Genomic DNA, 27,557 nt, shown 5'->3' with positions numbered 1-27,557 from the left:
CTGGATTGTTGAGTGTGTGGAGGGATGTAAAGTATAAGAAGACTGGAAAGGTGGGGGGTGGGCTAACATAGTTAGACCTACACTTTAGAAAAGTCACTCTGGCCTCTGAGTACAGGATGGACTGGAATAAAGAGAGACTTGAGGCAGAGAGACCAAGCCTAGAGCTATTGCAATAGTCTAGTATAAGATGATAAGAGCTTGAAAGTAGTGGCTTCAGAGTAGAGGCTATATGAGGAGAGAGAGAAGAGGATATATATGAGAGATGTTGTCCAAGTGGAAATGGCAAGATTTGGTGACAGATTGCATATGTGGGCGCAGTGTGAGGAGTCAGGGCTGTGAACCTCTATGACTGGAGGGTGACAATGTCTTTGACAATAATAGGAAAATTGGAAAGAGGGCAGGGTTTGGGGATAATAGATTCTATTTTGGATGTATTGAGTTTAAGATGTCTATGGCATATTGAATTTGGGATGGCTAAAGGACAACTGGAAATACAAGACTGGAGTTCAGAGAGAAAATAGGGCTATTATACACACACACATATATATATTTCTCAAGTATATGTATGTATATGTGTGTGTATAAATATGTGTATACACACATACATACATATGTGTTAAATCACCTGCATAGAGATGATGAGATCATTAAGTGACTTAGTATAGAGGAAGGCAAGGGTAGGACCACTAACTACAGTTAGTGGGAATGACCTAGATGAAGATTTAGTAAAGGAAACTGAGAAAGAGAGGTCAGACAAACAGTAGGAGAGCCAAGAGACAGTAATGCCATGAAAACCTAAATATTCTAGGAGAAGAGGGTGACCAACAATGTCAAAGATTGTAGAGAAGTCAAGAAAGATAACGGTTGAGAAGTGGTCTAAGAAACTCAGTGCTATGTCAATCAGCTCAAAAGGGGGTGATAGAAGCTGGAAGCTAGGTTGCATGAGGTCAAGCAATAAAGATCAGGGGGCGGCTAGGTGGCACAGTGGATAGAGCACCGGCTCTGGAGTCAGGAGTACTTGAGTTCAAATCCAGCCTCAGACACTTAACACTTAATAGCTGTGTGACCCTGGGCAAGTCACTTAACCCCAATTGCCTCACTAAAAAAATTAAAAAAGAAATAAAGATCAGGAGAAATTTTGATGTAAAGAGTCCTGATGCTCAGGGATTGAAAAATGTATCTGAGGAATTTTCTTTTTCTTTTTTTTTTTTTTTTTGGTGAGGCAATCAGGGTTAAGTACCTTGCCCAGGGTCACACAGCTAGTGTCAAATGTCCGAGGCTGGATTTGAACTCTGGTCCTCCTGACTCCAGAGCCAGTACTCTATCCACTGCATCACCTAGCTGCCCCCTGAGGAATTTTAAATTGAGATTTGTTGTCAATCAAAATGTAAGATTCTAAAGGACCCTCTAAGTTCTAAAAATGTGTGAATCTATAAACCTAGACAAGGATCCTCTCTTTCTATTCAACACAAGTTAGACTTTTATCATGTGGTATTTACTTGTAGACTGAAAGACATGGGAATTTGGAGATAGTTCAGTGAAGAACCAAAAGTAGGGTCAGAAGTTAAGATTTATGAATAAAATTAAAGGAACTGGAAATTAGCCAAACAAGAGAACACTGCAGAGTAATGGGATAACTGCCTTTAAGTATATGAAGAATTATTGTACAAAGACTGTTGAACGGCTCTCCATCTCTACTGATGTCAGAATAGGAGGAAATGAACTTAAATTGTGGTAGGAGGGATTTCAATTACATATAAAACCAAGTTTTCTGAGATGACTGAAGTTAGTTATCAACTCAATTTATGGAATCTCCTTTCCCAGAGGTCTTTAAAAATAAGACAGATACCCTTCTGTCCAGATGGTTGAACTGTAGCCTTGTCTGAAGATAGGGGAATGGACTGCATGACCTTAAAAGGTTATTCCATCCTTATGATTCTGTGCATCTGCTGATTCCCTCAGGTCAGACAGTCAGAATGGAATAGCCAAAGTGATGAAAGTTGTTTCCTTCTTTTCTAATTTTCTGGATTGTTTTTCCTGCAAATGGAATTGGAAGGGACATAGAGAGAAGAGCACTGGGGGTTGACAGAGCACCTGTTCTTAGTACATACTTTTTACTTCTCCCTAAGGAAGGTTTTCATTTCTGTCTGTTTTTTTTTCTGAAGTAAGTTGGTTGTCTTAAATTATAGAACTTCTACTTCATGTTTTATCTCAAGAAAGGATTACTTAAAGATACTAGAGATGATAATTATCCAGAAAGAATTCATTCCCACTGGGATGGTATTTGTTGATGTCTGTTTAGATGAAGAAAAAAAAATTGGCACTTAGATTATTAATAAAGATTGAATTGATTCTCTCCCTCTTACAGATGAGGAGTTGCCCTGGATAACTACATATCAGATGATAAATGTAGGATTACACAAACGGGGGAGAAGGACTTCTCTGTCACTCTTTTCCCAACAACTGATCTGCTCATACTGTAGAGGCCAAGGAAGAGGAGTGGCTCTGGGTTTAGGAGGAGATGACTAGAAGTACAGAAAATGGAACCCTCTTTGAGAATGCACCTGGCAGCTATGGTTGGCTCTTCCTTCCTCAACAGCCTCATGTACTGCCTTTGGTAGAAGAAGCCTGATATCAAGTTAATTATGGCTAATGCTAGCTCCTGGGGTAAAAAAAAATCTGGGTTTAAGTAGAAAGAAACAAAGAATATTCGTTTAGGCAGCACGACCCAGTCTAAATCGCACTTAATTTGGAGGCTGAGGATCTGGGATCAAATCCTGGACATTGACAAATCATTTAAACGCTGCGAACCATGGGTTACTGTTCTATAAAATGAAGGGGTTGGAGGAGACGGATGCTCAAAAAGTGTTCTTCCAGTTCTGCGTCTAAGGACAAACAAAATATCTCTGATCATCTAACTCAGTTATCTCACCAGCAAAGACTCTCTTTGATAGATCTTCTGACAGATAACCAGGCATTTCTATTCATCAGGAAGGTCTTCCTTGTCTGGGGGAGAACTCTACTTCTCTATAACATAAATCCTTTGGTTCTGGCCTAGTCTTCTACATAAGTACTCTTTAAAAATCTGTAGTGAGCTAGTACTTCTCTCCTTAGTTGACTGTTTTCCTAGCTAAAGAAATCTAGTTCTTTCAATGATTCTTCACAGAATATAGTTTCCAGACCTTTTCCCATCTTGGCCATTGTCTTTTGGATAAGTTCCAGTTTACCAAGGCATTGTTCCATTGCTTTCTTTGGAGAACTGAGTCCTCAGATTAATTTGACTTTCAGAATCAAAACTTTTCTTATGTTGGGAGTTGAATCATTTTCTGTAGTCTGAATAAGCAGGTCTCATGGTTGTATCCCTTTGTCTTGGGAGAGATCTATCTTCTCTATGTTTTATCCATTGAAATGGTATGGGACAAAATTTATTATAAACCTGGACAGCTGTACCTTAGCTTAGCAGGTGTGAGTTTGCTTATTCTGAGACCAGGCATACCTTAAAGTCAAGACTCCAGAGAATCTTAAAGGTCTCAAGATTTCATTTCATGAATCCCAATACCTTTTGGGTCTACTTAGAGAAATCTGTGGAGTTCCCTGTTTTTTCTCCCTGTGTCACCAATGAAACAGCACTGGTATCTCTCCACTCTCTAAGTCATAGCCTGAAATGACCAACTTCATAGCTGCTGAAAAGAAAGGCTGGTGGTGATTTAGGGGCAATTTACTCACCATATATACTCTGTTCCTTATGTCTCTCTGGGTGATAATACTGACCATCTCTGGTCTTCTTCATAGGGCCCTTGACTCCCTGTTTACAATTAAGGACTGTAAGGGCCCATGCTGCTGCACAAAATGAGCACAATAGAATCTGGTCCCAGAAGGCACATAAAAGAGCGAGAGGCACCAAACAACTGAAATCACTTCTTGGCATTTTCTTTCAGATTTCATTTTGGTCTTCCTCTGAAACATCTCTTCCCAGGACTACCCATTTTCCATGTTTAGCTTCTACTAAGCAGGCTCAATTTGCTAGGTGATGTAGACACATTGATATGATCTGGTCTCTTTCTGGGCACTTACATTCTTGGGTAGCATGACATAATCTTTTTTTTTTTTAGCATAACATATTCTTTTTTTTTTTTGTGCGGCAATGGGGGTTAAGTGACTTGCCCAGGGTCACACAGCTAGTTAAGTGTCAAGTGTCTGAGGCCGGATTTGAACTCAGGTACTCCTGAATCTAGGGCCGGTGCTTTATTCACTGCGCCACCTAACCGCCCCCAGCATAACATAATCTTGAGTAAAGGAATATTAAGAGGTTATCTTGCCCAATCGTTTCATTTTACAGATTAGTAAACTGAAGCCTAGGAAGACAGAGACTAACCCAAGTTCACACAGCTAATTGGTGGCATGGGTGGGACAAGAAATAAGGTCTTTTGATTCCCAACCTAGTGTTGTTTCTACCATACCACACGTACATGTCATATAGCTAATCATAGAGGGTCTTATCTGTGCATCTTTATGAGGAACTGTGGAAAAGACACCTATCCCTGTACTTCTTTTGAATTCTCAAAGTAAGCATGACGTTACAACAGTTTGAGAAGCAGAGGAAGGAATTAAAACAATTCTTGGTATAACTGAAGTTAATAGGATATATTTTTAGCTATTTGACAACTATAGATAAAATTTTCACAAAGCGAGCTGGGTGGGTCTTCCTCAGGCTAAGCAGGCAGTGGCTGGTTTTCCCAAATGGGTTCATACCCTTTTTAGGCTTTCCTGGGATCTCTTTACGATTTATGAAGTGCTTCCCCAGCCCCCATCACCCTCACAACCACAATGAAAGGGAGACAGCATGATTATTCCTATCCCCATTTTACAATTAAAGAAACCAGAGAGGAGACATGACTGTCCTATGTAACAAAGACTCAAACCCGCATTGTCTGACTCTGCAGCCCACATTCCTTCCATGGTACCATTTGGCCTCCACAGGGGACTTCATTTTTCTGGTGTTGGATCTCCCTAGAGACTCTAATTTTAGGGTTAATTTTGTTCTGGGAAAGTGGTGGAGATCAGGGCTAAAAAGTCACCACCACTTCAGTGCTGGGTCCTCATTTATTGCCTTCTTTATCAAAGACTGCTACGGGGGCTGTGGTGGCAGGAGGGCATCACACTAACCTAATACGCAGATGACAAAGTACAAAGGAAACTAGCCACAGGCTTCTGGTCCTGTAGAGGCCTGTGATGAATTATCAAAGGCCTCCAGCAATATCAAAATAAGGCTGTTCAACTGCATGAGGGCAAATGGGGTAGGCAGAGCAGAAACAGTAAGGGCAATAGTTAATAAGAATAGCCAGGATGGCCAAAAAAGAGGATGCAGATGAATACTAGGCATGTAGAGAGCTAACCGAGAAGTGCTCACCATCCCCTAGCTTACAAAGTGATTTCACATTTATTACCGTGTGTGAACCTCCTGTGAAGGGGGCAGGGCAGAAATTGTTTCCATTTTGAAAATGAGGCTGTTGAAGCTTGGGATTCTAAGTGACTACCTTGGGGTTATGTGGTCAGCACATGCCAGAGCTGGGGCTGGACCCCAGTTTTTTGGCTTCCCTACCTATTTCTTTCTGATTTCTTTCCAACATAATACACTGCCTTCTCAGCAGTTGTTTTATAACCTCAGTGCCTGTTATGGTTCCTGGCAAACAGTAGGTACCTAAAAAAATAGTCACTGATGGATAGGAAAAGGAGAGAGAGGGAATAGTGCCCTCAATGTGCCTGAATGTTATACCTGTGACTGGAAAGAGAGAAAAAAATAGAATACATGAAAGTAAAACCAGCAAACAGATGATCAGAAGAGGATGGATAGTACATCAAGACCAAGACTGATCTAATGGGGACAAAGCTGTCTCAGTGAGCAACTTCCATTAGTGAGTCATGAACAATCATTGCGCAAATGTTTGTGGGTAGCTGTGGGTGTGCAAACCACCTGCTACATCAGAAATGGGATGGAAATGCCTCCCCAGGCCGTACAGTGGCCTTCCTCCTTAGAGTAGAGGTTTCCATTCTCATGGCCAGGCCTCCTTTCTCTGTAGCTGGGGTGCTTCCTGCTGCTAGAGACCAAGAGCCATCAGTGCTCTATGCCAGGAGTTTGGGATTCTTTGGGGGGGCTTGGCATAGGATGCTGGACTGACTGCATGGCACAGTGAGGAATGCCATTCTCCCAACATATTTTAGGACACTTGAATTTTGTACAGGGCCACCTTCCACTAAAAAAGGTTCACTCACTTTGACTGGAGCCCGTCTTGCCCGTAGGGCTGCAGGAGATACTGGTGAACAATCTTGTCCCTGAGTGTTCCCGCCAGTTTGATTTTCTTTCTTGATCGATGCAGGTTGATAATATATAGTGTAATGGACCCACGGACGTAGTTGTGGCTAGGATCCAGGAAGACAGAAGGGAGAAGATTAAAACAGTGATGTCAGTGAGGTGTTCCCCATCCTCCACAGTATAGAGGCAGATTTCAAGGAAGCTAAAGATTTAAAAAAAAAAATAAAAGAATTTTCTTTTAAATTCTTCAGACTGGGAAGACTATTGATTGGCTTGGGAATGTGAAGACTTGTGTTCTACACCTAACAATGCCATTAACCTTGGGCAAGTTACATCAGCTGTCCAGATTTCAGTTTCCTCTTCTAGAACATTAGAAGACTGATTTAGATTACTTTAAAGATCCTTTTAACATTTATGTTGCTAAGAAGCTGCAAAGTAAAGTGTCGAGCTATTTAAGGTCCTTGAGTGCAGGAAACTTTTGGAGACAAAAAGGGTTTGTCATTTTATTGCCCCACAAGGAACTCACTTCCCTAATCACCTCACTTATTGCTATTGCATTTGAGATCATCTGTGTTTCCCTATCAGCCTATCTCCAGCTGTCTTTTATTCTTAAAACTGTCCTCCATTCTTCCACAATCTCATAGTTTGTTTCTACAGAGGAAGAAAACAAACAAAAAAAACCCTTAAAACTTATAAAAGTCTTTTTATTTTTGTTTTTCCTAAACATCTCCCTTTGTCAGTTAAGTCACCCCGCTGATTTGGGGGTGGGTGGTAGAAATTCATTATGTCTGCTTTTATATATCAAAGAGACATCTATTAAGCTGTGAACTGCTTAAGTGAAGAAACTTCATCTTTTACTTAAATTATTCAGAGCCCCTTAATACAGTGCTAGCACCTATCATGTAAGGGTTAGATAAAAGACCAGAATATTAATGTCTGGATAAAGTATTTTAGCAGGTGTGAATGGATCCTTCCATTGACTTGTCTGGATTATTGCACACTATTACATGATAGGGAACCCTTCTCTCTAGAATCACTGAATGGCCAAAAATGTATTATGGGTCATATACAAGGAAAACTTTAAAAAAATTAACTTAGGATTTTCATTTGCTTTACATTCTTTCATGTAAAACATTTAATATTGTCTTCAAACATAAAGATCAAGGAACATAAAACTTAATTCAGTACCTAAATCAATTAAAATAAAATAACCTTTTCAGTTCTGTATTATGGCCAAGTAAGGAAGAGGGAAGAGAGAGAGAGAGAGAGAGAGAGAGAGAGAGAGAGAGAGAGAGAGAGAGAGAGAGAGAGCGAGAGAGAGAGAGAGAGAGAGAGAGAGAGAGATGGGGGAGGGAGGGAGAGAGGGAGATGGAGATGTCCGCAAGGAAAGGAAATAAAAAAGAAAAAGAATACAATGGTGTAGAAAAGTGAGAGACTTGGGGAGGCATATACAAGGGAAAGAAAGACAAGAGAGAGAGAAGAAATCTCGAGAGTAGTGTAGGAGATTTGGAAGCTTAGAAAGACTGCATTTCTATATGCAAGAGCCTTAGAACACGGGTTGGTCCAATATAAGCATGACAGAATATTCAGTACTTCGAGGCGGTATATGCTTTTTTATTAGGATTAATAATGTAATTACAATTTTGGAAAGCAAGTTGATGAGCAACCCAAAAGCACAATGCCACAATGTTCCCAAAAAAGGACCTAAGTGAAATCTCCAAAAGGACAGGAGACAGTTTCATAAGAAGAAAAACTGTATCCCCCAAAGTCAGTCAATTATCTCAAAAATGCATGTTATGGTCGGTCACAGGGAATTGGGTGAGAGAATATGGATGGCATAGGATAAGCCACCGTGATTACAGAAAGTCACAAAGGTTAAAAGTGGAAGAGATTTTAGAAATCATTTAGTCCAATCCCCTCATTTTACTGATAAGGAAATTTAAGGTGCACAGAGCAGTGACTTTTTTAGGTTATAAAACTTTGTTGTTGTTATTGTTGTTCAGACAGTCTGATTCTTTGTGACCCCATTTGGGGTTTTCTTGGCAAAGATACTGGAGTGGTTTGCCATTTCCTTCTACAGCTCATTTTACAGATGAGGAAACTGAGGCAAACAGGGTGAAGTGACTTACCCAGGATCACACAGCTAGTAAGTGTCTGAGGCCAGATTTGAACTCAGGAGGACAAGTCTTCCTAAGTCTAGGCCCAGCATTCTATCCATTGTGCCATCTAGCCGCTCCCAGACAGAACTGGAATTTGAAACTATGTACTCTGATGCCAAGCTGAGTGTTTTTTCTAATACAGCACATCTTATTGACAGTGCATTTTTGTATCATGGATGAAGAGCTGTAAGGAACCTTTGAGGTAATCTGTTCCAATCCCCCTGGTTCTTCAGATGATGAAACCTCAACTCAAAGAGACTGAGTCACAAGAGGAGTAAAAGGCAGAGCCAGGATTTGAATCCAGGCCCTTTGACTTCAAATCCCTAACTTTTCCTACTGCACTATTACTAGGTATTACTGGTGGATGGACTAAAGGCTTGGTTTGGATGAGTGTCAAGTCTGAGGATTCCATTTAGTTATGGTAAAAAGGAAACTCACCTTGTGAGTAAAAGCAGGAAGTAGTAGACCAGTGTATGCCCTTCTTAGCCAAGACCAGAGCAATTCTCTTTTTTGATTGTCACCAGACCTCTCTTTCACATTTTAGTAGAGAAGGAGAGAGTGATTTGATTATATTTACTAGTTATCCTCTATAGAAATGGGGCAGAATGAGTCCTCAGGGAGAATGGTGGGATCAGAGGAAGTGGTGGGTGGGAGGGAAACCTTTAGTCACTGCACAGTTAAAAGGGAAATCTGCCTTGTCAAACTGCCTGGCAGCCTTCCTACTCCTTTCCCATAAGTTCTCTCAGGAGGCCAAGCCCTTGCAGAAAGCCAGTCCAGGTGGCAATGTACAGAACATGTTTCACAGTTTGTACCTTAGCCAGAAGGAGACTGGTATCAAAAGTTGGCCCATCTGCCCAATGCATCTCCTTGGCTTTCTGCCCTCAGGAAAAAGTTTTGTTGGTTGCACAGTTCGGAAGGTATAATGAGAGTTGACTTTCTGGCTTCTACAGATACATTCACAGTTTTGTGAGCATGGTCCAAGTAAACAATGTAGGGAGAAGTTAGATCCCCAGAATATTTGTTTTCTGAACCCCTAACCCCCAAATAAATCTTTGAAGCACTATTGTTCTCCCAGGGAAGGGGGCTAGTTGGTCTCACCTTGGCATTTTGTCCTTTTATTACTATAAATCATCTGTTGACCTTTTATTATTTTAGCTAATAAAACTTCCTGGGAGAAGTGAGTGGTCTGTGTTGAATTTCCTCCGCCTCTGCCTCATTCATGGTTAGGACATTTTCACCAGCCGAGTATCTCAGTATCTGGAGTTCATCTCCTCTGACTGCTTTTTCCCTGCCTGACATTTCCCTTGTGTTGCCATGGGTGGGAATGGAGACTGAGTCTAGGGATGGATGACTGGGATTGAAATATCCTGGAGAGAGGAGGTGGAGGACATCAGGTGGGACAAGCACCAGATGACCTCCAGATACCAAACAGTCTTAGAGCAAAGGCCTCCCACGAGGCTGAAAAGATTGGGAAGGTGCTTGGGGAGCAATGGCCAAATTCAGTGTTAGGTCAACCTCCCTGAAATCTATGTTTGTCCATTGTCTCCAAGTCTATTTCAAACTTTTTTTTTGGTAAGAGTCAGGCCATGTTTTGCCAAACATTTTTTCCTCTTAATTTTGAAGCCCCTGTGTATTTTAAGGGAAATTTAATCCACATGTTTCTGATTCATTTACACTTAACTCATCAAAATATTGTTTTGTAAGAGCCATTTGATGTCCAAGAAGCCTCAGGAACCTTTTTTATGAGGCTTTTTTTTTTTCTTCTGAGAAACAGGAAGTCATGTTTTGCCAAGAATAAACGAACTTGAACCCCAAAAGGCTCAAGTTTGCTTCAAAATCTACTAAGTTCCAGTCAGTTCTGAACTTGGCTGAGGGCCTTTTTTTCCTCCCCAGAAACGTACAATATCTTAAAAAGATGGTTTGTACTCATCTAGTCAAAACTTGCTTGTTCCTGCTATAAGAGGATCTAGGGAGTTGGGCCGCCACCCTCCCAGATTTCTGGCTAATTTGTTAACGTAAGAGCAAATTGCAGAGAAGCACCTGTCTGGGTCAAGGTATTACCCTTTTCTCCTCATAAGTCAGTCATAAGGAAGAACTTTTAAATAGCCACAAGACCAACAATGGAACAAGAAGGATGCCTTCTTGTCCCAGGAAGTGTTCAGGCATAGGCCAGATGTCTGTATGTCAAGGAGTCTGCAGAAGGGATTCCTAAATTGGGAAGTTATATTAGATGCTCTTTGAGGTCTCTTCTAATCCTAATGAATACTGTAATTTGTAAATGAAGATGACTGCAGATCTACAATCAGAAAGTCAATTGCTTTGTGTGATTTGGCTAAGAGAGGTTTATCTGTATTTAGTCCCTCTTGACTACCTCTTAAGCCAAAGATCATGCACTTTGAATGTAGGGGTACTGTCTGTAGCTATAGAATTCAATTCAATTTAATTCAGTTTGACTGAAATGGGGAGTATGTAATGGGAAGTAATATGAAATAAAGTTGAAAAGTTATGTTGGATTCAGACTGTGGAGGGAATTAAATGCCAGGGCAATTTTTTTTTTTGCTTTTTTCTTTTTTAAAGGTAATAGGGAGGTGCTGAAAGTTAGTAGTAGACTGACCTGGCCAGATTTACGCCTTAGGAAAATTACCTCAGCATCTGGGTGGAGGATGGATTACAGAAAGGAGAGACTAAAAGAAAGGAGATCAGTTAGGAAGGGCTTACAATAGTCTAATCAATGAGGATCTGAAATAGGGTGATGGTTGTGTAAGTAGGAATCAAGTGCATGAGATTTTGGGAAGTAGAACTGAGAAGACCTGACAACTGCCTACCTACAGGGTTTGAGGAAAAGTGAAGACTCAAAGATGACTCTAATCTGGCAAATGGATGTAGATGACTGGGAGGGTGGTGGAGCCTTCAACAGAAATAAGAAAGGTTGACATAAAGAATGCTAACTAGTTCACACAAAATAACTGAACTATTAGTTGTCTTGTGAATGTGGCTCCTTCTATTACAACTATGATGTTCTTTTTAATTCTGAGGGGAGAAAGAGAGACTTGTTTCTTCGAGTTTTTATTAAGACTGAGTGGACAGGCAAATAAGGGAAGAGAAAAAATAAGTGTGTGTGTGGATGTTGGTATTTAAACATCACAGTAGCACAGTTTCTCAAGGAAAGGGTTTAGGTGGAGGAATGTGGGGAAATTGTTCTTTTATTTTCTCAGATAATAAAATACAGCTTCCTATTTATCTAGGACCCTGTTTCTAAGGAATTCTCAACATTCTTGGAAGAGTATAAATGGAGAAATAAAATTTTTCCAATCCTAGTGAAGGAAAATGCTTGTTCAACATTACAGAGCACTGGAGTCCAACATGTAGCCCCTGGGACAGATTTAGCCTGACTGACTTCAGAATATGGCACGCTTTAGACCTCTAACAAATCGACTTTTACTTAATTAGCTAGAGCACATGCACTGGTAGGTCAGTAGCTCGAAACTGTCTGCTTGCTATTATTATCGTCTACCTATTAGAACAAATCTTGCAGGCCCCACACATACAGCTTTCTGATTTCACAACCCTCCACTGGAGAAAAAAAACCTGGATGTCCCTGACCTTCTTGATGGCAGAGCTCAAGCCAGAGCTTAGGTTCATTGCTTCTTCATTCAGTTTGATCTCCGATAGACCTGCCCCACCTCATCAGCATCTCTATCCTTTGTTACAGTCCACCACCTTCGGAAGACCAGTGACTGAGCTAGTGATATCAGAGGGAACCGGAGATAGAACTGATGAGCGCTGGCTTTCTAATGACCTAACAAAGACATTAGCTCAGTGCCTGGCACATTGTGGATGTTTAATAAATGCTTGTTGATTGCTTGATTAGGAACAACTGTGCGAGTGGACTTACCCAAGCTTTCAGACTGAAATAACTTCTCACTGTTGACTAAATAAAGACATAACCCCTCGGCTTGGCTCGGAAGGCCCTCCAATCTGGCTTCAACATCTCCAGCCTTCTTTTACACTCACACTCCCCTCATACACTCTTACTTGTCTGCCAAGCATATCCCACACTCTCTTGCTGCCATACCTTTGCTCTTCCTATCTTCCTTGCCTGGGACATTCTCCCCTTCCTGTCTTTGTCTAGCTACCCTTCAAGGTCCAGCTTAAATGTCACCTTCTGATTTCTCCAGTTGGAAGGGACTTCCTTCTTACCTGATTTTATAGCACTTAATTCACGTCTTATGTAATTATATTCTTTTTTTTTTTTTTTTTTTTTTTTGCGGGGCAATGGGGGTTAAGTGACTTGCCCAGGGTCACACAGCTAGTAAGTGTTAAGTGTCGGAGGCTGAATTTGAACTCAGGTCCTCCTGAATCCAGGGCCAGTGCTTTATCCACTACGCCACCTAGCTGCTCCCATAATTATATTCTGATTAGTATTTTATTTATATGTGTAGCTAGCTTTTTTCTTCTTATATCCAGATCCTTGAGGGCAGAAACCAAGGTGTACTTAGCAAATAGTAGATGCTTAAAAAATGTTTTCTGCATAAGAGGCAACTAGGTGGCCTAGAGGCCTTGGCGTCAGGAGGATCTTTGACTTTAAAATAGCTTTTTGTTATCATGTACTTTAATAATCAAAACATACTAATGTACAATTGCTACCAAATGGGAGGAACTCTGAAATTATTTTTATGTAAAAAGGGGTTCTCATACTCATTTTTCTACTTAATCTATTGTATAATCCTGTAATCTAACTTTAAGGAAGGGCAGTTAGGTGGCACAGTGGATAGAGCACTGGCCCTGGAGTCAGGATGACCTGAGTTCAAATCCGGCCTCAGACACTTGACAGGTACTAGCTGTGTGACCCTGGGCAAGTCACAACCCCAATTGCCTCACACACAAAAAAAATCTAACTTTAAGGAGTATCCAAATAATGGATGAATGAATAAATGAATGAATGAAAGAATAAGTTTTGCTTAGGCACTTAAAATGAAACTTGGAATGTGGTCATGCTGTAGGGTGTTCAAGGAGGACACATGAAGACCCCAATGCCTACCATCATGGATGAACTATTCTCCTGGACCTTACCGGAGCCAGACTATTACAATATAGGTTCCCATAGACTTTCCTTACTTGGCTCACCAATAGAAGGTAGTTGCACAATGGTGTTATTTGGAATGAATGGCCGCAAAGAGCACTTTTAATGCATTTACCCATTAGGAGGAATATTAAGCTTAGAATGTGGCACCTTTCAAAATCCAGGTTCACAAAGGTTGTTCTTCATCATTATTTTTTGCTAAATACGTTCTCTAACTGATAATGAAAAAACCTCAGGCCAATTCAGGGCTAGGAACTTATAGTCTGACCCAAATGATCTCCTCAAAAATCAATTTTAATCTTTCTTACCAAGTTTCTACCCCCTTCTTAATTCTCTAGTGTGCTTGGTGCCCTCTCCTCCCAAAGAGGGGTTTCCATCCTTTTGCTCCACTTGGATTATATTGTTTAGTACTGTATGCAGTGTGTAAAAGCATGGGGCCAGAAGATACTGAAATGATTTTTCTTCTCTATGATTGTGGTCCTTCTTTTGGGTGGTTGCTTCTGGGGCCTGAGACAAGGAAAACAATGTTTCCTTATATAATAATCTGATAACAACAAACAAATGCCATGAAGCAGTCACTCTCTGGAAAGGGCTTCCTGTGGAGCAAAAGGGGTGCTGAAAATCACCTGGCATGTGACCAAGCTCAGTCTGTATTCATCCACAAAAGACAATTGTGTCTACAGACAAGACAACTGGCCCCTAGCCCCCTCTACTATGAGAGATTCTTTGAAAACTCTTATCATGAGAAATTAACTGGGCCCAGCTCCTCTATCATCAAGTATGGGGAAGAGGTGACTATTGTAACATGACCACGTAGGGCCCTTTGTACTGTGTACTCCCATTGATCATCTTTTGATAACCCTAGTGCAATAGCTCTATCTAGAGACTCCTTCCTAGCCCCAAATTTTCATTATGCCCACAGATGCTCTGTTTCCTCACTAAAAGAAGGGTTTTTCTTTCGCAGGTTTGTCTATTTTGCTCCTTCAACTGGAAACTGATATTTCCTTTTAAGATAGGCATTTTTTTTTTTTTGCCAAGTAAGTTTCACTACAGGGCATCTAGTGAGGATTGGTCTCCATTCTGTGTGGGATCTAAAACTTATAAATGCAGTACTATTGCCTCACCCTCAGCCCCTTGGGGCACAAGAATAGGTGTTTCATATTTTCCAGCTGATGAAGTATAGAGAAAGAGAGCTTAGGCAACTTTCATATCTTTCTAAGAATAAATTCAGGGTGATTGAGAAGGTGGGTTTTCAATGGCCCTGTTTTAAACCCTATGTTTTTAAACTTGCATTTTAGTAAGCTTGTTTTAAACCCTTTATCATTCAGGTGCAGTGATTCTGTTAGCTTTTTTTCAACACAGTAGGCGGTGTGAATAGCAACAAGATCAAAAGGAATCAATGTGCTCTGGTGGCATTCCTGCCAAAAGGACCCTGGTTGTCAGATTCTGGGTTTTTTCTTGAAGCTACTAAATGGATGAAGGAGCATAGCCTGAAAGGACCCCTGAAATGGCACCTTTGGGCCGACTTACTTGTGGTGGCTTGTGCAGTGAGCATAAATGCGTAATTTGTCCCGGATAACTCTGCCAGGCCGTGGCTTCCGCTGGAGGCCAGCAACATGAACTGCTAAAACTTTGGGTCCAATCAGACGTTTATACAGGAGAGAGAGCCAGTAGTCCTAGAGGGCAAGATAGAAAAGAGCAGCGCATAAGAGAACAAGATAGTAAAGTGAGGGACAGGGAGATAGACTGATTTGCCCAAGGCCCAATTATGATTAGTTATTAGTTAGTCTTGTGACTTTTGTTGTTGTTCAGGCATTTCAGTTGTTCCCAACTCTTTGTGACCCCATTTGGAGTTTTCTTGGAAAATATACTGGGTGGTTTGCCATTTCCTTCTCCAGTTCATTTTATAGATGAGGAAACTGAGGCAAAAAGTTTTGAGCGATTTGCCCAGGGTCACACAGCTAGCAAGCGTCTGAGTCCAAATGTGAACCCAGTAAGAGAAGTCTTCCCGACGCTAAGCCTGGTGTTCTATCCACTGCACCACCTAGCTGTTCATCTTATGACTACAAGGAGTGAAATATTTTTTAGTTATCTTAAGTCAAATAACAGGACAGAGTCTCCAAGGGCAGACAGAATATGACTACTACAACAACTACTAACAATAACAACAATAAGACTTAAAGGGTATATGATTCCTTTGATCTGGGTCCTCCCACCACCAGTGAAGATCATGACCATTCCATACATTAAAAGATAATAAGGGGGCAGCTAGGTGGCACATTGGATAAAGCACTGGCCCTGGATTCAGGAGGACCTGAGTTCAAATCCGACCTCAGACACTTGACACTTACTAGCTGTGTGACCCTGGGCAAGTCACTTAACCCTCATTGCCCCTCAAAAAAAAAAAAAAAAAGATAAGACAGTCTTTATGATGTCCAAACTTGTGGTGACGAACCACTCCAAATTTAGCTACCTTGGTCTTTAAACAATAGATATACAATCTATCACTGGAGCCACACTTGAAGTCTTCCAAGCTTGGCATCCTGCCAGCGGTTTTACTCTGGTGGTGGTAGTGTCTTTGAGAACCCAGGGTTACCTCCATGACTTTGTATTGGGGAGATCAAGAGCCCTGGTTCAATCTGATAAATCACCTAAGCAACTTGATGGGATTAACCAGCTGCCTAGAAAGGGCTATCTCCTGTGGCACTGGACATCCCTTTCTGGAGGATAGGTGCCTTTCTAGGAAGACACAGTCAATTCCTTTCATGACTTCCTGCCCCTTCCTATCTTTCCATTATATTCCCTTCCACTGACTCTACAATCCAGAAACATTGGCCTTCTTGCGGTCCCTTGCACATGGCACTCCTGAATTGGTGCCTTTTAATGACTGTCCCCCATAACTAAAATACTCTCCCTTCTCAACTGGTTACCTTCAAGACTCAGCTCAGATTTCACCCTCTGCAGGAGACAGTTCCCCTTACCCCCATCAGTTAGTGGCTTCTCTCTGAGATTTACTCTGTATATATCTCATATGCACATAGTTCCATGTTGTCTACCCTATTAAAATGTAACATACTTGGGGGCAGGTCCTATATATATTTTCATTTTAAAAATGTTAAAATATTAAATTTAAATATTTAAATATTCCCATTGCTTAGCACATGTTGTTGTTAAATTGTTTTTCAGTTGTGTCTGACTCTCCATGACCTCATTTGGGGTTTTCTTTGCCATTTTCTTCTCTAGCTCATTTTACAAATAAGGAACTGAGGCAGGTATAGTTAAGTGACTTGCCCAGGGTCACACAGCTAGGAAGTTTTTGAGGCCAGATTTGAACTCATGAAAATGAGTCTTCCTGACTTCAGGCCCAGCATTCGATGCACTATCACGCCATCTAGCTGTCCCCCTGGCACATAGTAGACTCTTAATAAAGAAATATTTATTGAGTAACTATCAAATAACCTGAACTTCCTCTTTATAACTGGTGACAAGGAGTTGGGAGGTGATGAGGAAAACATACTCCTGTTATAGGAGCTCGACCCCCTAGTCTTTAGTAGTGACCCAGGATCCAGTCTGTGCTTTGGGACTCTTTTCTAGTTCTTTCTCTTCTTTTAGCTTGAGGGTACTTTTCTGTCACTTGTTTAGCTGGGTATAGTAGCTATCATGGCAGAGCTTATCATAGAGAGGCTGTAGCCACTATACCCTAGCCTACAGAAGATGAGATGCTTTGGCCCTGAATAGATAAGACCCCAAGAGGTCATCTATTAACCCTTGGATTTCCAAGGGCTGACTGCCCAAGGCCATACATCCAGTAAGCCATATAACCAGAACTCAAGTTTAGTTCTTCTCAATGATATCTTCAAACTCTATTGTTTAAATGGTTGGTTCTGGATTGTTCAGGAAGTAGGAATTTCTTGGAGTATATAGTTCATGAAATGAATGGGAAATGAATAGAGGTATATAAACCAATGGAATATATTGTAGTATTTTTCAATATATTAGTTTAAAATTCTCAATTTTGTTTTTTGTTTGCTTGTTTGTTTTTGCAGGGCAATGAGGGTTAAGTGACTTGCCCAGGGTCACACAGCTAGTAAGTGTCAAGTGTCTGAGGCTGGATTTGGACTCAGGTCCTCCTGAATCCAGGGTTGGTGCTTTATCCACTGTGCCACCTCGCTGCCCCCTAAAATTCTCAATTTTAACATTGAATTTTCACTTTTATGTTCACATCACCCACCTGGTTTATTAATACTAGTTTACTACAGGCTAGGGTAATTAAAATAGGACAAGGTTATTATTAATGCTAGAACTCAAATGGCATTGTTAGTTGTCACTTAAACTTTGGAAGGGTGGCGCAGCGATGATGCCACTAGTTATCAGGACAAGAGAAAAGGATCATTGAGGCTCTCTTTCTCTGGTTTATATCTCTTCTAAGCTATTCTATACATTGCTGCCCAATTAGTTGTGTAACTTATTTTTGCCTAAATTTCTGTATTTGGAAAATAGGAAAAATAATACCAGGTAAACTCACAGGGCTGTTGATGGGGCAAACCCTTTTTATGTTTGAAAGCATGTTTTTGTATCATTGTTATCATCATCACCATCTTCAAAAGCCACAGGATGACCAAGGTATACTGACTACCCAATGGAAGAACAGTCTGCAAAAGGGTATCAACTCTGTAGTAGCCACTTTTGTTATGTATTTAGATAAGTGTCAGTGTCTATGGTAGAGGAAAAAGAAGCGAAATTTAAATTGAGTAGCTTCGCCTTCTCTCTGTTGTCAGTTATTATTATCCCTTCCAGTCTGAGCAGAATTCCTATCTTCCCCTTTTGAAATTAAACTTTCCCTCTTTGTGTTAGTATTTCTAGCTCATCTTGCTCACTAACTAAACTACACAGAGTGGCTAGGAGCTGTGGGTTTTATTGCTGGCTCCATTCATGTATTTTTTTTTTCTCCAGTGAATTACTGAACATCTCTACAGCTCTTCATTTGCTATCCTGTAGCTACTCTCTATGGCATTTAGCTACAGTGAACAGCATGGGAGGGAGAGCAATAGAAAATGAAACCTGGAAGGTAAGTTTGATTATAGAGGACCAGAAGTTTCAAGCCAAGGAGTTTAGACTGTGTTTATTAGGCAAAGGGGAACCAATGGAGTTTTTCAAGCAGAGGAGTGGTATAATCACAACTGCTGATTAAGAAGACTATTGGTTCAATTGGTTCAGTGGATAGAATGTTGAGTCTGGAATCAAGAAGACCTGAATTCAAATCTAGCCTCTGACTCTAGACAAGTCATTTTGCTTCTTTCACATGAAAAACTGAAAGAAGAAGAAACTGGAGCCAGGGAGACATACTAGGGGGCTGCTGAAGTAAATGGTTGTATTCTAGGACTAGCTTTGCCATTAACCAACACTTTATCTCTCTAGGTTCCAGTTTCCTCACCTCTAAAATGAGGGGGTTGGAAAGCATTGTTTCATCCTGGATAATGTGGTTTATGGCTATAAAAATGTAGAGGAAAGAGTAAAACCAAGAAATATTTTGAAGAAAAAGTTGATAGGGGTTGGTAACAGATTGGATATATGGGGTAAAGGAAAAGGACTCAAAGAAAACTCATATTTTTATGTGCAGTCCTCCTTCACCTCTTTACATGAATGTAAAACTCATGGTTTCAATCTTTAGATTTCCAGGATGAAGAGAGGATAGATATAAAGACACACATATGTGGTAGGTCCTTCTTTTAGTACTGGTAGTGTTGTTGATGGGGGCAGCTAGGTGGTAGCTAGGTGGTACAGTGGATAGAGCACTGGCCCTGAAGTTGGGAGGGTCTGAATTCAAATCTTACCTCAGACACTTACTTGCTATGTAACTAACCCTGGGCAAGTCACTTAACCCCAATTGCCTCAAACATCCAGGGACATCTTCAGTTATCCTGATCTATATCTTGCCACTGGACCTAGATGGCTCTGGAGGAGAGAGTGAGGTTGGTAACTTTTCACAGTCCTACCTCACTTAAATCCAATTCAGTGCAAGTTATGACATCACCCTGATGTCATGGTCCTCTTTGAGAACAAAGGACAAACAAAAGGTGGTGGTGGTAGTGATCCAGAACATCACACTTTGGAACAATAGTCTTATGTGCTGTCCTATCAGGACTGTTCCCATATATGTTTCTTGTGTTTAAGGGATATAATTTCATCTTTAATATACAGATCCAGTAGAGAGTCTAATGCTTTGTAATTAATAGAAGTCATCAGGGAAGTCTTTCGAATATTCAGCTGAGCCTTTTACCATCTCACCTGAGTAGAGTCTACTCAGCCTCAGCCTTGGATCCCTATTCTTTGTGACTGCTAAAACTAGTTTTGCAGAAGTATCACTTTAATCATATCATACTTTTTCTCAAAAATACTGGTGCATGCTGCAGTTCACAAAATCAAGGCCAAATAACTCTGCCTAAAGGACTTTTATAATCTTATGACAATTTGTTCAACAAACATTTACTAAACATAGTTATTCTACTGGGTGTTCCTCTTACTGACACAAGAAGACAGTGAGCACCAGCCCTTCCCTCAGGGAATTTATAATTCACCTGGAGGCAGGGGGAGTAGAGAGAATAGAACTTGTACAAATTAGAGTTGTGATTTTATCTAGATGCCCCTTTGTCTCACTGGTGTAGGTACTCCCTCTACTGGTGAAGACCATAATTCTCCCTGTCCTCTTACGTTCTGTATTTTTATCCATGCCCTTTCATATAATTTCTGTAAAGGATCTAAATGCTAGGGACCTAAAGTACTGGGGAAATTACTCATTCTTTTAACGTAACATCTAATCTTTCCAACAATCACGTGACCAGTACTATGGTGGAATAGTATAAAGTGTCTATAAACCTGTATAAATCTGAAACCTCAAAAGAAAGTAATTATTTGCTGGATATAGAAAAAGTAGAGTTGAACTGAGTGGTGGTGAATTTTTTTAAAGCACTAAAATACCAAAACCTTAAGGGAGAAAGTCTAAATAAAAGCCAAGTAAACAAATATATAAACAACAAAGAGAACCTATTAATAGAAAGAAGAGTGAACAGAATTTCAAAGAAAAACTGAAACCCACTAAACCCAAGTACTGTTAGAGATCATATAGTCCAACTTCCCATATTTATAAATAAGAATATTGAACTGTGCATCTATACATTTGGCTGACCAGAAGTCTTTTCTGGGGGGCTTACTCTCAGGTTCTTTTCATGTTTCTGTTGATTACCAGATGGTTGACCTGTGGGAAAGTGAGATGCTGCTTCACTTGTATATATACAGCACTATAACTAATGATATCACTAATACAATATGAAAATGTGGTGGGGAGTTTGACTGGACCTAGTATTGACTCTTGATCTGTCATATGTGTTCTCTACTTTAGGTGTGGGTGGTAGTCTGTGCTACAAGGTATAGAAATATAATAGAGCAGGTTTTATTTTTTCCTTATGGCCAAATCCATCCATCCATCGACAGAACACCCAGACAATGTGTATACTCCATTCTTACTCAGCAGGTTTTTAAGCCAGAGCTCTGAAGAAGGCTCTGTGATACCCTTTTATAGACTCTTCTTTCCCTCATGTAGTCAGTACCCTGGCCTTCCTATGGCATATGATAATAATAATAACAATGATAAAAAAACCTGTTTATATAGTGCTTTAAACAAAGGGCTTTTCCCATAACAGCCCTGTGAATCTGGTAGGTATTATTTTTTCTATTTTACAAATGAGGAAATTTAGGCAAAAATAAGTTACATGAATTTCCCAGAAGATATCACTTAGAAGTTCAAATGGAGGTTAAGCACAATTGCTGCTTTTGTGGAAATTTACCCATGATACGTGCTTTTGCTTAAGTGTCCTTCATACCTCAAGAAGAAAAATAGGATCAAGAACACTGACAAGGACAAACCTGTAAAAGACCTGATCCACAGTTAATGAATTCATATTATATGAAATCCTACCCTGAGGCTTCCTTGAAATGTATTCTAGGAGTTTCTGTTCAGCATAACTAGCTCATCTTGCTCCAGACTATTACATTTCTGGACAATGTTGGCACTTGGTGTCATCACTATCTGACCTACAGATAAATGGGAACAAAGATCCTACGTGCCCTTGCCGTTCATGCCAAATTACCCTAGAGACAAAGAGCAATAGATATTAGATCTGAAAGGGCCTCTAAAGACCATCCAGTCTAACCTCCTCAATTTACAGATGAGGAAACTGAGGCGCAGGTAGGTTAATGACATTGCCAGTATCCCAGATTAGTGGTCGTCTGAACTAGACTTTACTCCTCCTGGCTTTTGGCTAAGTGTTCTTTCCACTCTATCATGCAACCTCTTCATACTCAGTTTGGGAATGGATGGCTAAATAGAAGGCTGACCTCATTAAACCAATAATTATTAGAGGTTATAAGCTGTGGGTTTTACTGAACACAGAAAGAGTTTGCTATAAGCCCTTGAGTTTTGTTTTAACTTCTTTTTTATTTTATTTTTTTTTTTTGCTGCTGAGAAGTATGTTTAGGATGAAGTTTAACTGTTCAATGCCAAGTTCTTTTCTCTCCAACCTCCTTGCTTTCTGGGTTAAGCCTCTTGTGTAACTTCACAAATTCCCAACTTTGTTTCTCTTATAAGCATAAATACAACCACAGTAGCCATCCTTTAGCTAAATATCTGACCCTGGAGACAGGAGAAGAAATTGAGTGTAACAACATCACTGGATTCTACCACTAGAAGTGGAAATTTGCCAAAGTTAACATTCACAGGGAAGAACCCCACTGTTTTTGCTTCCTCAGCAAAGGAGAGGCAGCAAGACAAGCCTAGAAAGAATTCTGAAATGCTTAGAGAATCACTACAAGTTATAAAGACACTGATATCCTTCTCAGTCCTTTGCCTTTGGCAGAGGGAATAAAGCACATCCACCTTACCAGGATAGGGTCCTGGATAGATCAGATGAATCGTAATTACCTTGTGGCTTGTCACTCTGCAGTCTCTTGCTGTGGTACCTGCACAACCCCACTTGATGACTCACAGCTGCAGTTGGGTTGCAAGTAGTATGCTTTTGTTGGGCTAAACAAATAGGAACCAAGCAGGGTGTTTGAGGAATACAGATTTTTATCTCAATTTGGTCACTGATTCACCATGAAGCTCTTTTAAATAATTCAGTGCCCCTGTTTTCTGAAGATGGAAGTAATGGTCCCACTACATTTCCTTCTTTAAGAGTTGTGTGAAATAGAGAGATAACAGGAAAAATCCTATGACCTATAATAGATAAGGATTAAAACTTAATAGAGGGATTTTCTGATTTCTGAGCTTAAAATGTACAGTCAGATATACAGTAGGCACTTAATAATGTGTTGATTGATTTAATGAACAAGAAGGCAACCAGCAGAGAGAGAGTAAGCCTGGTATGGTATATTAAACTGGCAGTCAGGATACAAGGTTTGTCCCAGTTTTGTCACTAACTAGCTGTGTTACCTTGGGGCTTCTTCTTTTTCCCTGATCAAGTTCTCCTCTACAGAATGAGGAGACCTGGACTTTTAAGATCCCTTAAAACTGAAAGTTACACATAGCTATTGCTATTCCATATAAGTAGGAGCATTCTACTAGTTGTCATGTAGGAGTACCCATTAATCATCTTTTTATTTTGGGCAGAAGAAGGGGAGAGAGGGATAAGAAAATAGTGTGGAGAAACCAGACTTCTGGAAAGAGAAGAAAGTGGAAGATAAAAAAGACACATCCATATGGTGGCAACAGAGACTTGCCTGTAGCAAGGGACTGGGAAATCTCAAATTCCAGTTGCCTGAAATGCCATATGGAGTAGATTTGAATTGGACCCTGACAAGGATGGTAGAAGAATTCGACCAGCAGAAGAAAATGTGCCTTGAGAAAATGGTCAGGGTTCTTAACTCATTGGTGCAAGAGGGAAGGTAGACTAGACAAGACAAAGCAGTGCACACAGGTGTGGCCCCTGGTCATGACATGTCTCTAGGAATAGAATTAGGTCATGGTCTTATATGCATCCTCTCTCTGTTTCATTTCTTTTTAAAGTCTAAGGTGGATGGTGAATTCCCTTTGTATTTACACCTTTAGATGAAGCTAATTTTCTTTCTTATTAAAATTGTCTCCCTTTTAGGTCTTCAGAATCTCAGTTTTAAGCATCTACCATCTCCCAGGACTGTCTTCCCCTATAGCATTTTAGTCCAGGGAATCCTATGTCTTTTTTCCTCTGACCCTTTTGAAATCTGCTTTCCCAAAATCTACTGACTTATTGTATGCTGCTTTTACTGTGATGTGAAGAAGGCACCATACAGATAGATCATCATTCTCACCAAGGAGGAGGAGGCCCCTGTTTTGGAAATGGATTCTGGGAACCCTCATATTTGATTCAGTCCTTTTGTTGTCTACTTTGCTTTTTATTTCAAATAAACACCTCATGATTTGAAGGAATGTGTCATCAGATGGGTCTGATAAAATAAACATTGAATGGAACCAGTGATTTTCTGTTTTGTGTGAATGCTCATCCAAAATGTACCTTGAACCTACAGTAACTTTCTGAGGTTCTATGATTAAAGGGGCCTATGCTACATTTGTAAACTATTACATGTTTTTACATTTCTTTCTGGGTTTCCTTCTTAGGAGCATAACTCTAAAACAGCATAAATCACCTTACTGTGTGTGTGTGTGTGTGTGTGTGTGTGTGTGTGTATACATGTAGGTGGTGGGAGAAATTCAAAGTGGTCGATCTAGAGCCAAGATTTGGATCACTTAGTGCTGTTACTGTGGAATTTTGGCTAATGATTTCTCAACCTCCAAATGTCTGTCTGCCCTTGGAGACATTTGGGATGAAAAGGGTGATGATGATGGACAACTGTGAAAAAGCAGAGCTGCTCCTCCATTCTTGTTTTATTTTTGTTTTCTTTACAAAGGAGAATGACCTTGATGCTGGGGGTGATGAAAAAAAATGAACAGCAGAGAATAGACATCCAAAATAAGTAAAGAGTTAAGAAAGAGAATACCCTCACTGCCCTTGAGTACAAGTCTACTGGCCTGATTGCCAAGCCACTCTCAGTGTTCTCTGAAAGATCATGGGAAATGGAAGAGGTTCCAAGAGACTGGAAAAGGGAAGATGTGGCCCTGATTTAAAAAAAAAATGGTTAGGTTGCAGAGTATGAAAACTAGAAGTCAGTGAGTTTGAGTGTTAGTCCTGGGGAAATTCTAAGGTAAATCATTAAAGAGATGGTGAGTGACAAGATATAAAGGGAAGTGGTGATGACAAAGAGTCAGCAGGGATTTATCAGGAATAGTCCATGCCAGACAAATCTCATTCATTTTTTCACAGTATTATAGTTTACCTAATTATGGTAAATATTTTGTTAAAGTATCTCTTTGTGGAGAAAATGGATTATACAATCAGATGGCTTCAGATCTAGTCAATGGCTGGGTTCAAAGAGTACTTGTTAACTGGTTCAATGTCAGCGTGGCAAGAAATCTCCATTGGAATACTCCAATTTGGTCCTGTGTCATTTAATAATTTTATTTGTGACTTGAATAAAAGCAAAGATATCATGCTCATCAAATTTGTGGATGACATAAAGATTGGAAGAGGAGCTAACATAATGAATGACAGTTGGGATCCTAAAAGATCTTGATAGGCTAGAGCATTGTGCTTCATCTAATAAGATGAATTTCAATAGGGATAAATGTTGCAATTCTTGGGCTGTATGAGGTACACAGTTTCCAGGAATGGAGAGCTGATAGTCTCAGTGTACTCTGCCCTTATCAGACCTCATCTGAGTATTTTGTTCAGTTCTGGGAACCACAGTTTAAAAAGGGAATCGGTAAGCTAGAGAGTACCTAGAGACAGGCAACTAGAATGAATGGTCAAAGGCCATATGAGGATAGAGACATATGAGGATAGATTGAAAAGATTGGGCATATTTAGTTTGGAGAAGAGAAGATCATAGGGGATATTATGGTTGATTTCAAGTATGTAAAGGGCTGCTGGGTGGAAGAGGGATTAGATTTGTTCTGCTTGCCCCTGAATTGCAGAATCAGGAGTTATGGAAGTTGTAAATTTAGGCTTGATTTTCAGGGAAAACAACCTAATAATTAGGGCTTTCCAGAAGTGAAAAGGGCTACCTAAATAAGTGGTGAGTCCCTTCCCTCTACCCAAGAGGTTTTTAAGTAGAATCTGGGAATTCCTCTTGTATATGGGTTGGATTAGATAGCCACTAAAATCCTTTTGGACATGCTCAAATTTTGTGATACTGTGATATTATCTGCATAAAGCAGTAATTTTTTTCTTCTTTGCCTATGCTTATTCCCTCTACTTTTCTTAACTTTTTACTACAGCTGGCATTTCTAGAACTACTTCAAATAACATTGGTGATAATGGACATCATTGCTTTACTCCTGATCATACTGAAAAGGCCTTTAGTATTTCTCTGTTATATATAGTGCTGGAGCTTGGTTTTAGATATATATATATACTGTTTACCATATTAAGGAAAAGTATATTTATTCCTATGCTTTTTATTGTTTTCAACAGAAATGGGAGTTGTATTTTGTCAAGAACATATTCTGTATCTACTGACATAATCATGTAATTTTTATTGTTTTTGTTATTAATGTGGTCTAATACCACTTATGTGGTTTTCTTAATATTGAGTCAACCCTTTACTCCTAGTATCTCTCATTTTTTAATAAATCGTTATAACTTTTTTGTCCTTTTCCATTCCTGTGACCCATAACACATTCTTTACATTTTTTCAAAGATCACTGACAGTATAGCAACCACACCCATCAATTCTTTTATTATCCCTGGACAAAGCTCACTGGTGACTTGAACTTATTAAGAGGAACTAGATGTTATTTCTTTCCTTACTTATCTTAGGTTTTGGCTCCATATTAGTAATTTTTGTGCTATCGTTTTCTGACCAAAGATTCTTCTGCTTAACAGAAAAAAAGAGGCAAAGTAAGAACTGAGCTCTACTTTTTCTTCCTCTTCAGTTATTACTGTTCCATCTGCCATGAGCAACAGTCTTTCTTTGATCCTTCTCTTTTTTCTAATAAATTCCCCTCGTTCCCCTTGGATTTGCTCAGTGATCTCAGGTCATTCTGAGCTTTAAAACTCCTGACACTATTCTTAGAGGCTTGTGCCATTTTCCATTTTCTGTATTTATATTTTTAAATTAAAAAATGTATACAATTTTAAGTTCTGAATTCTCTTCCTCTTTCCCTACCTGTTGAGAAGACAAGAAGAACAAAACCCATTACAAATCTATATTGACTGAACAAATTAGTGTATGTGAATGTGATGGAATACTATTGTACTTGTCTTTTAAAAATCTAAATTAGTACATGAATTTCCTATGCATTCACACTGATTTATTTAGACAATACCCATTTTCCTCACCAGTAGAATTTGTTTGGGGTTTTTTTGTGTGCGTATCTTTAGAAATTTACTCTTAAGAGCCTTCTATTTTTCCTAAGCTACCTTTCTCTGTAGAACTATAGAACATGGGATATTACCTTTTGGGACCTTTTAAAATTTGTCCTTCAAAATTCTAGGAAACATACCACAATATGCTGTGCTTTCATTTCCTCCTCTAAAAAAGGAAGGGTGCATTTAGGGCAAAAGAAGGTCGAAATGAGAGTATGAAGGCTTCTGTAATAAAAAGGACTGGTAAAAACATATGGAACAAAGTCTCAACAGATCCGGGTCTGAACTGCTATACTGTTTGAATTTCAATTGTATGTGTGTTTAGCGGTTTTGTGGTAGGAGAGGATAAGTAGGAAACTAGTTAGAAAGAACCAATTTCTGAGGGGTTTAGTGAATACAGGGCTAAGCAGGTAGAACTAGAGAGAAAAGAGAAAATTCTTATTTAGCCTGTTGTGAAGGGCATGGCATGGAAATTCAATTAAATGAAACTCTGATAATTTGGGGTATACAAAAATGAAATTATATACTTCCCCTGTCCTGAAAAGATC

At 39.8% G+C, this 27,557-nt stretch overlaps 1 protein-coding gene across 3 annotated transcripts in view; it reads right to left on the bottom strand.

The window, feature by feature from the left end:
* The window catches only part of HPSE2 (heparanase 2 (inactive)), a 693,143-nt gene that overhangs the window by 17,606 nt on the left and 647,980 nt on the right, over positions 1 to 27,557 (bottom strand). For all 3 annotated transcript variants that reach the window (XM_043980493.1, XM_043980494.1, XM_043980495.1), the window contains 2 exons: positions 15,086 to 15,231; positions 6,274 to 6,420 (listed from right to left, as the gene is read on the bottom strand). In XM_043980493.1, coding sequence (XP_043836428.1) covers positions 6,274 to 6,420; positions 15,086 to 15,231 — 293 coding nt within the window. The remainder of the gene's footprint in view (positions 1 to 6,273; positions 6,421 to 15,085; positions 15,232 to 27,557) is intronic.

Source organism: Dromiciops gliroides, chromosome 2 (assembly GCF_019393635.1).
Source record: "Dromiciops gliroides isolate mDroGli1 chromosome 2, mDroGli1.pri, whole genome shotgun sequence".
Lineage (NCBI taxonomy): Eukaryota > Metazoa > Chordata > Mammalia > Microbiotheria > Microbiotheriidae > Dromiciops > Dromiciops gliroides.
This window is presented reverse-complemented; position numbering and strand designations above follow the sequence as displayed.